Here is a 15,416-nt window from a genome sequence, read left to right as displayed (position 1 = left end):
TTGCTTCCTGGGCACCACCATCACCCGGGAGCTCAAATGGGAGCAGAACATCAGCTCCCTCACCAAGAAGGCTCAGCAGAGGATGTATTTCTTGCGGCAGCTGAAGAAGTTTCACCTCCCTGCGAAGATGCTGGTGAACTTCTACACTGCCACCATTCAGTCAATTCTCACATCCTCCATTTCAGTGTGGTTTGCTGCAGCCACGGCCAGGGACAAGGCCAAGCTGCAGCGTGTCATCCGTTCTGCAGAGAAGGTGATCGGCTGCAGCCTGTCAAACCTCCAGGAACTGTTCCACACAAGGACCCGCAGACGTGCAGCCAGGATTGCTGCTGACCCCTCTCATCCTGGCCACAACCTGTTCCAGACCCTCCCCTCCTGCAAGAGGGGAGGGTCTTTCAAGAGATAAACTTTACTGTACTTGGCAATAAAACTTTTTCTGATTCTGATTCTGATTCTTAGTCACCCTAACCTGCTGCACGTCCTTCCCATCTCTGTCTCTCTGTCTTGCCAACCGGTATAAATCAGTCTCTCCCTCCTTACTGTCCAACCTAGCATACAAGTCATCATAAACCCCCTTGTTTGGCCTTTGCTACCTCTACCTTCACCATATGTTGCATCTCCCTGTACTCCTGTCTACTCTCCTCAGTCCTCTCAGTGTCCCACTTCTTCTTAGCTAACCTCTTTCTCTGTATACACTCCTGTACCTCCTCATTCCACCACCAACTCTCTTTATCTACCTTCCTTCTAGATGACACACCAAGTACTCTCCTACCTGTCTCCCTGATCACATTAGCTGTAGTTGTCCAGTCATCTGGAAGCACCTCCTGACCACTCTGGGCCTGTCTTAACTCCTTCCTTTTCAGCTTCCACCATTTCGTCTTCTGCTCTGCCTTTGTCCTCTTCATCTTCCTCACCACCAGAGTCATCCTACACACCACCATCCTATGCTGTTTGGCTACACTCTCACCTACCACTACTTTTCAGTCACTGATCTCCTTCAGCTTACATCGTCTACACAAGATGTAGTCTACCTGTGTGCAGCTCACCCCCCAGCCACTGCCGATGCGCCCCTGAGCCAGGGCCGTCACTCTGCATCCCCCCACTGTTTCTTGTGTGATGTGTTACAAATTGCATGCCTACAGGCCCGTGTTGTGTCCAAATTACTATGTGTGTATGACTAACCAAAAACATGTAACCACATACAAAGAAAGTGTGAAGAGTGTAAAGATAATTCCCCCACGTGTGGACAATAAAGTGGGTTTCATCTTAATCTTATAGGTGTATGTTTCCGCATCTTCTGGAAGAAAGTATTCACTATAGCTGTTTCCATCCTTTATGCAAAGTCAACTACCATCTGTCCTTCTGCGTTCCTCTCCTGGATACCAAATCTGCCCATCACCTCCTTATCACCTGTGTCCTGCAACAAAATGTCCATTGAAGTCTGCACCAATGACAACTCTCTCACTTCTAGGTATGCTTTGCATCACTTCATCGTTCTTCTCCAACTCACATCCTACCTGTGGAGCATACCCACAACAACATTGAACATCACACCTTCTATTTCTAGCTTCAGACTCATCACTCTATCTGACACTCTTTTTACCTCCAGGAGGAGCTCGGAGTAGAGCCGCTGCTCCTCCGCCTCGAGCGGAGCCAGCTGAGGTGGCTCGGGCATCTTTTCCGGATGCCTCCTGGATGCCTCCCAGGAGAGGTGTTCCGGGCATGTCCTACTGGGAGGAGACCTCGAGGAAGACCTAGGACACGTTGCAGGGTCTATGTCTCTTGGCTGGCCTGGGAATGCCTCGGGCTCCCCCCAGAGGAGCTGGAGGAGGTGTCTGGGGAGAGAGAAGTATGGGCATCCCTGCTGTTGCCCCCGCAACCCAGTCCTGGATAAGGGGTAGATGATGGATGGATGGATGGATGGATGGATGGATGGATGGATGGATGGATGGATGGATGAAATCCATGCGCCGCTCCTTCTGAGCAAAAACATTTTGAGTTTAGTCACCCGGCTGAAATAAGGTCACCCAGAGTTAGTGTGTGTTTGATAAGATCCGACCATACGTGTATGGGAAGATCAGAGCCAATGAGAATTTGTGTGACTGATAAGCCCACCGAAAGTACAAGCATACAAATCAAATAATCTGAACATACAAGCTTGGGATAAAATAAAGTTGTTGTTTTTTATGAGTGTAGAAAAACTGTTTGCTTGGACGTCATAAGTGATTCTGTGTAACTGAGTGTATGATTGCTGAGCTCAGGTGTGAATGTGTGAGCTGGAAAAACAAAAATTCTGATTGATTGTGTTTGACTGGGATTAAAACATATGTGCTGTAGATGGAATAGTAGAAAGTGTGTTGAAAGTGCATTAAAGGTAATAACAAAGTGTAGATTGACGTTGTGTTGAGCCGTTAAGGCTGCTGTGAGTTGTCAGAGCAGAGGTTTGGAGGTTGGTGCGCGTAGTGAAGGAAAATATATGAAGGTGCAGAAGCTGCAAAAGAAATCCCCCGTTCAACCAAACCCCCCCTTCACAACCCCTCCTTTCGAGCGCGTAGGCAGAAGAGAAAGATTTTCTGTTTTCTTAAGGAACCAGACATAAGAACACAAGTTATTTTAAATAAATCTCACACCAGTAGCTTTGCTGGGAACCAAAAACCCTGACATTTCAAAAGATATTGATAAAATTTCAGAGCGATGGGAGACAAGAAGCAAGGGTTTAGAATACCCGTGGCCAAATGATAAAAAGGTGGTTATAAATGTTTCACTTCGGCACCATATCACAAAGCGATAGGTTAGGACTCTAAATCTGTCTTCTGTCTTCAAATCCTGTCTGCAATTTTTTTTCTGAGACCTAAGAACACTCAAACTGTTTTTGCCAAGATGTCCTGTTTCTTCCAGAGTAGCATTCTGGGATACTATCGCAGAGCAAAGGAAATGCAAGGGTGGCGACACCAGATACCTATGATGATATTCACTAAAGACTGGATGTGAGACACGAGTCATGTGTTCATCCAGCAGCAAGGCCGTAAAGGCAGGCATGAGGAGACAGTGGAGAAAGGTCAGAGCATTGGAGACAACACACCCATGAACACTGAGATGAATACAAACACACACAACAACACCATTATGATACACATAGACAGACACACATACACTGACATCACTATTATGATTCTAATTACCGTATAAGACCACCCTGATTATAAGACCACCCCCTCTTTTTCAAGACTCAAGTTTGAAAAAAGACTTTTTGAACACCAAATTTAATTTCTATACAGAAAATATTTAAAATACATCTGAAACAAGTGATTATAACAATATATTCAAGAGAAAAAGTAATTTTGTAGCTTTTATTTTCCCTCATTCAAATCATGCAAAAACTGTCACATCTTAAAATCTGAATCTTTCTCCATTTTCTGTTATCTCTTCTGTTTTTTTCTTATATTCTTTCTTGCCGCTATTTTTATTTTTCATTTTCGTGACAGGAGTTCGTTTTAGCCTGGGAAGATAAGTTCAGCCTTCGCTTTAAAGATATCTGGCGCCATCTAGCGTTGTGAATGGGTATAATTTCTAGAACCTGAATGTAAGACGAACCCCACTTTTTCACTTTTTTGCGTCTAATTCACTGTGATACTCTGTGTATTTGGGTCCCTTCTGCTAATGTCTGTTAAAAAAGGATGAGAATGTGTTAATACTTCAGTAGAGGATAAATGTCACTCTGTATTCCACCAGAATGTGAAGCAATGGGAAGAGGACAATCAGTAACATAAAATATTAGACCACCTTTGTTTTCTTCAATTTCGTGCTGATTTCTTCTTCTTTTTATCAATTATCAACTCCTGTGTGTATTGTGACTAAAACAGACAGAAAATAAAACTTGGAGGAGAGAACGAGAGCTCCATGTCCTTCTCGTGGGCCTCCATGCACGCCTGTGGACAGGTGGAACCCTCCCTGTTTCCTAACCCTAACCCTAACCCTAACCCTAACCCTAACCCTAACCCTTTATAGCAGTTATAGGCAGTACAATGTCACAGCCACTGATGTTAGAACTAAAACAGTTTTGTCTGTCACTGTATCAAGGAAACCATGCAAACAAGTTACATGTCATCCTTTGATTTCAGTTCTTATATAATATTGGTATACGCAACGGTATGAATATTCTTCTCAACTGTTTTTGTAACGTTCGTGTGCAGATTTACTGTTTTATTTACACAACAATAAAACATTTAAATATATTTCCCTATTCAACAGAACCTGATATAGATGAGAGCAGAAAAGACCGTTATGTTGGTGATAAAACAACTGAACAGTCAAACTCAGTCCTATACTCTTCCCGGTCTGCATTGAATATCTCAGCAATTTCACTATCGCTGACCTTCTGGTTTGCAGGTGTCTGTCCGGTAATGACGCTTTAGCGAAACATCAGACAAAAGTCGAAGCAGCCACATTAGTCCAGGCATCCGCACTCCACGCACATATTGTGGGCGTGTAACTCGTGGTGTAACTCGCTCGGCACTGCCTCCAGTCCTGGTAAAGGTGTGTTTACCATCACTCCCACGACGCACGCAGCTTAACTTTAAACGCTTTGCTCACACCGATGTCCAGCGGTTGGAGTTCTTTCGTTAATCCTCCAGGATGATGGCAAACTCCGAATTCAGCCGCTTGATGTGTTTCTGACAGAAGCGGTGGTGTGGGGGGGGCGCATGGAGTCACAGATCAAGAGAGATGGCGAAGCGTGAAAAAAGCCCCCCGGTCTCTTTATGTGAATCGGAACAACCGGAACTGATAGCCTGGAGTTTACATTTTGCGTCATAAGCGTGTCTCTTCACTGTCGGGGGTCTTTAGCCAAATAAATGTGGTTACCAGCATACCTGTGGTACAGTACCGGTATATACCCTATACCGGTACCTACCGGAGGTGTGCCGGACGTAGCCTCGCGTCAACTTCTCTAATTGGCCCATTGCTGCCGGCGTACGTAGTGACGTAATACGTCCTATGTCGGTGGACAATGGCCGAGCTGGTGGATCGCTGACTAAAATCACACAAAAACATTTTTACAGATTTTGGAACTCAGTGTACACATAAGACGCTTAATGTTAAAAAAGTCGCAGCATTGATTTTTGAGAAATTTTAAGCGTGTCTTATTGTGTCCAAAATACGGCACCTATATATTTATATTTACAAGAAACGTTATTAACCGGTTCAGGAACTTTATTTTTTTGCTCTAACCGGTTCAGGAACGTCAGTTCATGGGTGGAACGCAAACCCGGATACGTTATAATTCCGTTTCTGTTTGGAACAAACCGATTGGCAAAAAAATCTGGTTCAAAGCCCTGGTTTCCGGGGAAACCAGGTGTCAGCGACGCAGAGGTTGTTGTGGTGGCAGAGAAGGAGAAGGCGGTGACCGTTGTCGTTTGCAAGCCTGTCAGCAGAAGTTGTGCCGACAGGTGAGCCTGTGGACCGATCACTGTCGGAGAGAGTGGCATTGGCGTCAGTGAGAATAATGGTGGTGTCGTACTTAACAGAGCCCTGCCAGGGTGATGTTATAGCATCACCCTGGCAGGCTGAGCTCTCGGGACAGCAGAGTGGCAGCTCCGGGGCGAAGGAGTGTCCAGACGTTCCATGTGGCGACAAGGATCCTACGAAGAAGGTTGATCCGTATTCGTTGGTCGGGGGCAGGCTGGGGTCCGTTATCGTGTCGGTCAGTCCGGCTTCTTTTTCTGGTCAGTTTCGTAACAGAGGGTTTCTCCTGGGTGGGTTGTTAGCCCTCCGCAGGATGGTCGGCTGGTGGGGCTGCTACCTCACAGCGTGCCGACACTCTGGGGTCTTTGTTTGTCTGGAACCTACCTTGGAGACCGGTCCGCCATGGGTGACCCTACCAGGAGCAAGCTCCCTACGGTATCACTCTCCAGGGTCACTGGAATGCCCCCTCGCCACGCAAAGGCCAGACCCAAGAGAGGGTCCAGAAATCTGGTGTTTTATAACATTGGTATTAAGGTACCAGTTCTAAGATATAATGAAACAGCTTAAACCGTTTTCACTCCAACTGCCTGTCTATCCACTACTTAGTTTGTGTTTTCTCTCCCTGTCTCCTTTTGCTTTCCCCCTTAACTCACAGAGGTGCAGCACTTCCCTCTCTGGCTCACAATTGGAAGCTCTAATAAAGACTGACAATTTAGTTCCCAGAGAGGACGCACTAATATCTATAAAAGATTTTGCTTCAAGACTAAAACAAGCATTGATCTCATAAAAAGTTGCCTCAAAAAGGTTTGTGACCCCTGTTCTAAAAGTTCCTTCATGCAGGAGAAACGTCTCCTTGCTCTGGTCATGATGAAGTGATGGTGTTACCGGTGTTACCGGTGAGCAGCTCACGTCCCACTGTCTGCTTCTCCACACCAGCAGCGGGAGCCCCAAGCTTCTGCACATGTCCGTTCGCCTCCACCTTTCAATGCACTGGGAAGGAAACAGGAGATGACCGCACAAATACATTGATCTCACAAACCGACAGCAACAACCAGAAGAACGAGCATCTCTGACCTAAAGCGTGTCGCCGTCCACGCCCACCCGTGTCTTCACCAGAATCCGGTCGGCTGAGTGGGAGGTGCGACACACAGACGAGCGGCAGCATCATCCCAGAGGAGCGCGGCAGCATCCAGCCCCTGGTGACCGCCGCCTCCATCATGACGACGGGGGAGTTCGTCCAGAGCTGCTGGAGCGCACGTTCATGCGTGGCACGCTCTACAAGGCGCTCTGCTTCCTGCTCCTCATCCTCCAGGGCGGCGTCCACGACTTCTACCTCATCATCTTCACCGACCTGTACTGGTGCTCGTGGATCACCGCGGATTTGGTGGTCATCTCCGGCTGGAGCATTTTCTTCATGAAGAACGCACGCAGCAAGCAGGAGCGCGCCTGCGGCTTCCACCAGAAAAGCTCCATCTTCAGCTGCACCCTGGGAGAGTTCACCTACGCCTACCTGGCCTGGCTCATCTACGTCATGCAAAAGGCTGCAAATTAAATTAGAAAACAGTGTGATTGATTTGTGAAACGTCTAACGACTGTTTCTGGTGACATCACATTAGAACACAGTCAGCTGGACTTCCTCCAGGTTGGTTGAAGACGCTTCACCTCTCGTCTGAGAGTCTTCTTCAGTTCTGATGACTGAGTCCAGTTACTCCTGTTGGAGCAGAAACCTGAGACCACCTTTCACGTTCAAATGTGGGGGGCAGCTCGCATGAAAGTGGGCGGGACAACGGCCCACCTGAGTGGGAAGGACTCCTAACGACCCTCATTGTGTTGGGGGTTTGTGGGGGCGAGTTCCTACCCCAGCAGGACTATAAGTGTCTGGACTCAGTAGCAGTGAGTCACAACTGAAGGAGTCCTGACGTGGATGACTGAGACCTGCAGACATGTCTTCAACCAGCCTGAAGTAAGTTCTCCTCATTCTGCTTTGCTCTTCTTGACCTGCCTTTACCTGGAGGACTCCACACACTTTACTCTGACTCACTGCTTTAGTTTGGAGTCATGGTCATCTTTTGGAACGGATGGGTTAGCAGTTAGCAGTAGCATCTTCACACTGTTAGTACTGACTCTATTGTTGTGTTATTGCTGGAAGATTTTTAGAGTAATCTTTCTCATCCCAGCACTGTCTCCTGTGCTCATGGATATGTTTGGTCCTGACTTCTTATAACTAAATGATATGGGAGCTAAGATGAGGAGCACTGGTCGCAGAATTTAGGGTGAAGCGGGGAAAGGTTTCTAAAATGTTCTCACCATTAATTAAAAATCCCAAAATGCTTTGTGTTCATACTGACCCTGACACCAGTGGTGTGGAGCAGCAGTTTCAGATCTATGTAGCTCTTTTAGGCTCTTTTGGTAAAACGGTTGATGTTTTTTCCCTGTTCTGTTTGTATGTAGGGAGGGTAATGGGTTTCCATCCCTCTACCTTTTGTTTATATGTGAGGGGTGGGGGGGTTACGGTGGGTTTCTATCTCCCAACCTTCCTGCTATAACATGGTAACTTGTGTGTCCTAAGGTTTGAACACTACAAACTACCCAAAAGCGAGGAGCGGCCGACCCCCCAGACGCTGATGCCTCCCCCCACTTCCCTGCTCGACCCATCAGAACTGGATCCCAGTGGGTCAACACCCGGCTCATGGGTTCAAGACTGGTTCAACGCGGCCGATTTTGTTTCAGGACAGCCGTACTGTGGACGGGGTGAGTGATCCGCGTGGTGTGTTGGGGAGAAGCACTAGATCCCACCTACGTCCCCTTGTGAGTAGACTTAGGGCTGCAGATATTTTCTTAGGTGGGGGTTGGGCTGTTGTTCATTTTGGTATTTGGTAAAACTGTTGTTTTGTTCACCCATTGACAAGCAAGTGGACAACTGTGAACTTGTGTCATCTGAGATTACAAACAGTTGAAGGAAACTGTAGTCCGATCAGGTTGTAGGCGTGTGGGCACCATGGTAACAGTATTTTGATGTTTTGATGTTGTGGGTCATCTGCAGCTGATCCTGAGAACAAGGAGCTGAGGAAGCAGCTTTGCTTCTATGCCGCTATTGGAAAGTGCCGCTATGGAATCAACTGTGCCTATCTCCATGGCGACGTTTGTAACATGTGTGAGCTCCAGGTGCTCCACCCCACCGACATCAGTCAGCGCTCAGAGCACACCAAGGTAACGACCTGCTCACACACTACACGAGCTGTCACACACACTCCTTTGACATGGTGGTAACATACACACACTTCCTGCACCTGTCCACAGGCGTGCATGGAAGCCCACGAGAAGGACATGGAGCTCTCGTTCGCCATCCAGCGCAGCGAGTACATGATGTGTCGTATGTGCATTGAAGTGGTGTTGGAGAAGGCCAACCCCAGTGAGCGGCGCTTCGGCATCCTGGTCAACTGCAGCCACTGCTACTGCCTGAAGTGCATCAGGACGTGGAGGAGGGCCATGTGCGATATCACCAAGTGAGTCGTCAGTGTGTGATGGGTAGTGGGGGGGGGTCGTTGAAATTTGTGTTTCACCTTTGTATACTAATGAGGGTCATTAGTATACAAAGGTGAAACTTGCATTTCAACGACCCCCCTTTGACACACCCAACAATTGTTGAGGGGTCAGACGGGTTTCAACGACGGTCATCTGAATGTGCATAGCCCTGACCACACCCCACAGGGTAAATAAGCTGGACAACACCAGCCACCTTCAGAACTGAACAAGTCTCTTGGATGAGAGATGAAACGTCTTCAAGAACTTTCTTAACGTCCAGTGGATCGACTTTAACAGCTTTGGATAACAAATATTTATTCATCTTTCTTCTTCATGAAAGCATCAAAAATGTTACCTAAATATGTTTCAGAGGTACTTTGAATGAGGTTGTAGCGATAAGTGTTCCATCACATTGATTAATCGTCTGTAAACCAACCAGAAACATTTTTTAATTCACGTTTTCTCACCAAACATCTACTGAGACTGTTTTTAATCTCCTTCAGAGGAGCTTCTTCCTGAACGTTCCCTGTTTCAGATGGTAAAACCATTTTTCTACTTATTTCCAGTTGCTGCCCCAAGTGTGGAATAACATCCAACTTTGTCATCCCGAGTGAGTTCTGGGTGGAAGATGAGGACGACAAGCAGAAGCTCATCCAGAAATACAAGGACGGCATGCGGTAAGTGGGCCGGACTAGAAACGGGTAAGGTGTGGGGCTACACTAGTGGGTGGGGATATGACAGTAGATCTGTAGGAGAACATCTGGGCTGTGGAGTGGGCGGTGTTGTCTGATGTGTCTGAATCCCTGACAGTCTTCTCGGTCTCCTTCAGGAACAAGCCGTGTCGGTACTTTGATGAGGGGCGTGGCACATGTCCCTTTGGCGCCATCTGCTTCTATAAACACGCCTTTCCTGGTGGACGACTGTTGGAGGCCCAGCCCCCACGCCGACAGCCTGGATCCAATGACAGGAACAGGGTAAGGGGCCACCAGTCCACTGGTTCTGTTGAAGGTCTGCCAAGAACAGCAGCATCTCCACAGCAGCGCCCTCTGCTGGCTGAGTGGAAGCACTGATCAGTGGAAACCATCAATTCGGAGACATTTGGAGTCTGATTTTTGTTTGTGTGTGTGTGTGTGTGTATGTGTGTGTGTCCAGGAGAACTCCAGGACTCCGCTGTGGAACATCTTTGAGGAGCAGGAGAGCACAGACTCCTTCGACAACGATGAGGAGGAGATGGTGCCGTTCGAGCTGAGGGAGATGCTTCTGAGGCTGCTGGACGAAGACGAGGTCCTGGCAGGCCATCAATAAATGAACTTATGAAATATAAAATGAAGAAAAAAAGTCCCACAAGCCATTGTGCTCATGCTAAACATTACCTTGACATTTATTGTTAATCTTTCTGGTGCGTTTCATGGAGGAGGTATAATTCTAAAATAACAAAAATAAGTCAATATAATATTTAACAAATTAACTTTTTTCAAGTATTGCTAATAAACAAAACCCACTAGTTTCTTTGTGGGTTTTGGTGTGACTTGTTTATCACTGACAGCTGTTAGCACTTCCTGTTAGCCTGACGATCACTCTGACATTTACTGTCAAACTGTAAGGTTTTACTCCTGAAGGCTGGATCTTCAGTTTTCTTTATTAAAGCTGCTCATAGCCATTATTTTGTACTGATGTGTCCTCCCTTCATCACCTTCATCCAAGTGTCGTGTGTGTGTGTGTGTGTGTGTGTGTGTGTGTGTGTGTGTGTGTGTGTGTGTGTGTGTGTTTCATTAATGGTTAAGAGCCTGTTGGATCACAAGCTGTCTGTCAAAGTGGGTGAACAGATGGATGGATGAGAGACGGATGTCCTTATGTCACAGACATCTGTTGAGATACTTCTTGTAGCTAGCATGAACAGCTAGCCTTAGCCTCCCTCCAGTGAAGGTGAGGTCTAGAATGTGGTGACGCCCTCTAGTGGCATAAAAACAGCTTTTAACCCCCGACCCCTGGCTGTTGCTTCATTAGCTCATCGTCCCACTGACAGACACTCGTCTTCATCCTCCACTCTACATACTCCTCCTCCTCACCCTCCTCTGGCTCCGCCTCCTGAGTCAGACTCAACCAACTTTTATTTATATAGCTCTTAATCACATCAAGAGACATTTCAAAGCCCTTTAATAGACAGAAAAACCCAACAGAACCCTCCAGATCAAACATAAGCCACAGCAACAGGACTCATTGCACCGTTAGCTGCTCAGGTCGCTAACAGCAGCTAGCAGCTGTCTGCTGTGGTGATGAGTACTGATTCACTGTGACATGTGACCAATAGTGATGTTTAAATGGAGGTGGCCCCACCCTGTCCAGGATCAGGAGGAACACGTGTTCACGTTAAACTGATGTTCAGGTGACGGTCCACTCGTGTCACCGGGTCGACACCAGAAGACCACCTCCTGATCCTCACGCCACACACACACACACACACACACACACACACACACACACACACACACACACACACACACACACACACACACACACACACACACACACACACACACACACACACACACACACACACACACACACACATACTTCAGCTGTAGCACCACAGACGGGTGTGACTTTTATTATCTAATGTTTGTACGTTGTTTCCTGGATCAGGTCAGAGCAGCCGACACACAGTCACTCCCTCCTGTGTAACTCCCTCTTGTGTAACTCCTTCCTATGTCGCTCCTCCTTTGTCACTCCCTCCTGTGTAACTCCCTCTTGTGTAACTCCTTCCTATGTCGCTCCTCCTTTGTCACTCCCTCCTGTGTAACTCCCTCTTGTGTAACTCCTTCCTATGTCGCTCCTCCTTTGTCACTCCCTCCTGTGTAACTCCCTCTTGTGTAACTCCTTCCTATGTCGCTCCTCCTTTGTCACTCCCTCCTGTGTCCACCAACGTCCGTAGGTCTCACGATGAAAGGACCAATGAGACGGTCAGAAGGTTGGTGCGGTCAGAAGGAACCCTCTCAGGTCCAGCTTCATCACCTCTGAGCTCCTCATGACGTTGCTGCGCTCACGTGACGTCTGGAGGTTCTAAACCAGAGGTCACCAACGCTGTTCCTGCGAGCGACCGTGCGCCCCCGAGCACCCCTTGTGGCGCCCGCGAGGCGTGGTCTAAACATATTAACATTAATTAACACATTAATGATATCGCAACTTAATTATTCAGCATTACACTGGCGTCGTGCCCGGAGTGTCCCCCGCCTCACGCCCTGAGACTGCCAGGATAGGCACTGGCTACCCCGCGACCTGCGTTAGCGGATTAAGCGGGTTGGAAAATGAATGAATGAATTATTCAGCATTCTAAAATGATATTTTATTAAGTTAAAACATTCAAATAAAATACTTGATATCAAACTCGCCTCTCTCCAAGTCGAAGGTCATTCGTGCGTCTACGCCTGACACACTGACCAGGTGATATGAGGAGTTAGCCTGCTTGTGCTTTTGCCCAAAAACCATGGAAGAAAACACAAAAGGACATCGTATTTTCAGAGTGACTGGAAAGAAGATTTCTTTTTTTACGTCATTCAAAGAGAAATGTTTGTGTCTTTTTTGTGGGATGACTGTTGCAGTACCAAAGCGGCACAACGTGGAGAGGCATTTCCAAACATGCCACAAAAACATGACTGTGAACTACCCACCCAGCAGCACTTTATGTACTGAGAAAGTCAGTGGGTTAAAGGCAGCTTCAGACAAACAACAGACTTTTTTCAAGAAGCAAGAAGAAAAAATCCCAGAACGCAATCGAAGCTTCGTCTAGAGCTGCCCGTTTTTTGATAAAGAACAAGAAACCGTTTTCAGATGGTGAGGTTTTTAAAGAAGCTATGATGCTTGTCGCTAAATAATGATTCAAAGATGAGAAACATGGTCGTGATGTCATCTCCGATGTCCAGCTTGGAGCAAGTACGATGGCTAGACGAGTGTCGTGTTTGTCTGCGATTTTAACAGAGCAGCTGGAGGCATCGCTGCTGGAGGACCCAGAGTAGATACTTGACCTCTCATTTTTAATGGGTTAATTGAATATTGTGTTGTATTGTATGAAATGGAAGGCGAATTTGTGAATGTGATAAATAGGGATTGTGTAAAATGAATGGAGCGAATGGTCAGGAACAGAGTGTGATGTTTGAAAGGCTTAAGCAAAAGGTAAAACTAGTTTAGATAGGGTTAAACTGGTAGAACCACTGACTGCTCAGAACAGCTACCGTATTTATTCGAGTATAACGCGCACACGTGTATAACGCGCATCCCTAATTTTCGATTAAAAAATCGGTATAAAATTTTGTTTCACTTTTTCTCGGCTCAGACAAAGCATTGTAAGTGCCAAACATTGTTAAACACATGCGTCCATGATAAAAATCATTTATTGACAACGTAAACTATGAACACAATACCGAAATAAAATTAACAATATTTACAGGCATTTAAAATCTTTCAAAGTCCGATTCATCATCAGATACACCAGCAATGCTTACCGGTAACTCACGTTTCAGTGTGGCCGAGGCGAGGAAAGGAAATTAAGAGACAAGGCGTAGCTAAGAAAATGCTATTCAATAATCAAATATCATACGTCACAGCGGGCGGCAGTGGCTCAGCGGTAGAGCGGACGTCTTGGGACCAGACAGCGCCCAGCCATCGGCGGTTCGATTCCTGCTCCAGCCAGACATCTTCGGAGTGTGAGCTGACAGTTGGAGGTGTCAGCTCACTGCCAAGGCACCCTTGAGCAAGGCGCCGTCCCCCCCACAAGCTGCTCATTGGGGCGCACCCCCGAAGCTGCGACCCGTCCCTCCACCTCCCTGTACTCGTCATTAACTGCATGCCTACAGGCCCCTAGTGTGTGTTGTGTTCAGGGGCCTGTATACAATGTTTGTGTGTGTGTGCTGACTAACACATATATATATATGCATGTACAAAAAACTGGAGAGGAAAATATAATTTCCCCATTGTGTGGACTATTAAAGGTGGATTATTATTATTATAATAAGAATTCTCGGAAATGACACCATCCGACAAGGTCTGCTGATGACGCATTTGATTATTAAATACCATTTCCTTAGATACGCCTCGCCTCTGCAGGAGTGATGCGCATGAGCCATCATGAATTACCAGTATTTATTTTAGATCGCCCACGCAAATGATTTGGATACTGTTACTAAAAATCGACCATGTATGTTTTGTGGGTCGAGAGATGTGGTTGCAGTCAATGTTTTGCGATTTTGGTCAGCGATATCTTCGACAAATAAGTCATTGCGCAAATAATACTGTATACTAATACATCTAAGCGTGTCACCCCAGCCCTCGTTTATAACGCGCACCCAAACTTTGAGTTCTTTTTTAGGTAGAAAATTTTGCGCGTTATACTCGAATAAATACGGTACATCTGTGGAGACAGTGGTTCACAAAATGACGGCCGCCGAGTGAAGATCAGATACCTGGGGTAAAATGGTATGCAAGCTTGCCAAAATAAAGATTAACTAAATTCCAGCCAAATACCCAAATTAAACAGTTGACAGATTGAACAAATGGTCTGTAAATCTGACTGAAGGTCTGACGAGACCATTTTCTGATCCCAGAACAGCGTGTTTATATGTCTCCTGTTTATTTAGTGTGAATGCCTTCAAGCCTTCAACACCATCCAGCCCCAGCTCCTGCAGGATAAACTGACCTCCATGGCTGTGGACCCCTACCTCATGAGCTGGATCACGGACTACCTAACGGACAGACCCCAGTACGTCCGTATGGGGGACTGTTTGTCTTCTATGGTGACCAGCAGCACGGGGGCGCCACAGGGGACCGTTCTATCCCCCATTCTCTTCACCCTCTACACATCAGACTTCAAGCACAACTCGGATACATGCCACATACAGAAGTACTCCGATGACACCGCGATAGTGGCATGTATCCGGGAGGGTGATGAGGGGGGGTACAGGGCATTGGTGGCTGACTTCGTGGAGTGGTGCCAACAGAACCAGCTCCAGCTCAGCGTCTCCAAGACAAAGGAGATGGTTCTGGATTTCCGGTGGGCACCTCCCTCTCCACAGCCGGTGATCATCAAAGGCAGTGAGGTGGGGGTGGTAGAAAACTATAAGTACCTGGGACTGCAGCTAGACAGCAGACTGGACTGGTCACTCAACTCCAACTGTGTGTACAAGAAGGGGCAGAGCAGGATGTACTTCCTGAGGAGGCTGGCCTCCTTCAACATCTGTCCTAAGCTCCTTTTCATGTTCTATCAGTCCGTAGTCTCCAGTGTGCTGTCATACGCCATTGTGTGTTGGGGTGGGGGGGCCAGGAAAAGAGATATGGACCGTCTGAACAGACTCATCCGCAGAGTGGGCTCAGTGGTCGGGCTGAGCCTGGACTCTGTGGATATGCTTCTGGAGAGCAGGACCATGTCTAAAATTAAG

At 47.0% G+C, this 15,416-nt stretch overlaps 1 protein-coding gene across 1 annotated transcript; it reads left to right on the top strand.

Annotated features, from left to right (window-relative positions):
- Positions 1-5,503: 5,503 nt before the first annotated feature.
- LOC137589708 (probable E3 ubiquitin-protein ligase makorin-1) lies at positions 5,504-10,293 on the top strand. The gene is made up of 10 exons (XM_068307559.1): positions 5,504-5,701; positions 6,368-6,426; positions 6,580-6,991; positions 7,915-7,919; positions 8,033-8,214; positions 8,507-8,673; positions 8,764-8,969; positions 9,555-9,665; positions 9,818-9,962; positions 10,141-10,293. The coding sequence occupies exons 1-10, from the start codon at positions 5,504-5,506 to the stop codon at positions 10,291-10,293; spliced, it is 1,638 nt and encodes a 545-aa protein (XP_068163660.1).
- The last annotated feature ends 5,123 nt before the right edge of the window (positions 10,294-15,416 follow it).

The sequence above is a fragment of the Antennarius striatus genome, chromosome 22, assembly GCF_040054535.1.
Source record: "Antennarius striatus isolate MH-2024 chromosome 22, ASM4005453v1, whole genome shotgun sequence".
Lineage (NCBI taxonomy): Eukaryota > Metazoa > Chordata > Actinopteri > Lophiiformes > Antennariidae > Antennarius > Antennarius striatus.
Note: the sequence above shows the minus strand (reverse complement) of the source record. Positions and strands in the feature narration are given on the sequence as shown.

Coding starts and splice junctions, on each gene's coding strand:
- LOC137589708 (XM_068307559.1), top strand. CDS start 5,504: ATGGTGGTGTCGTACTTAACAGAGCCCTGCCAGGGTGATGTTATAGCA. Junction 6,427..6,579: donor AGCCCCAAGCTTCTGCACAT/GTCCGTTCGCCT, acceptor TGTCTTCACCAG/AATCCGGTCGGCTGAGTGGG. Junction 8,970..9,554: donor GCCATGTGCGATATCACCAA/GTGAGTCGTCAG, acceptor ACTTATTTCCAG/TTGCTGCCCCAAGTGTGGAA.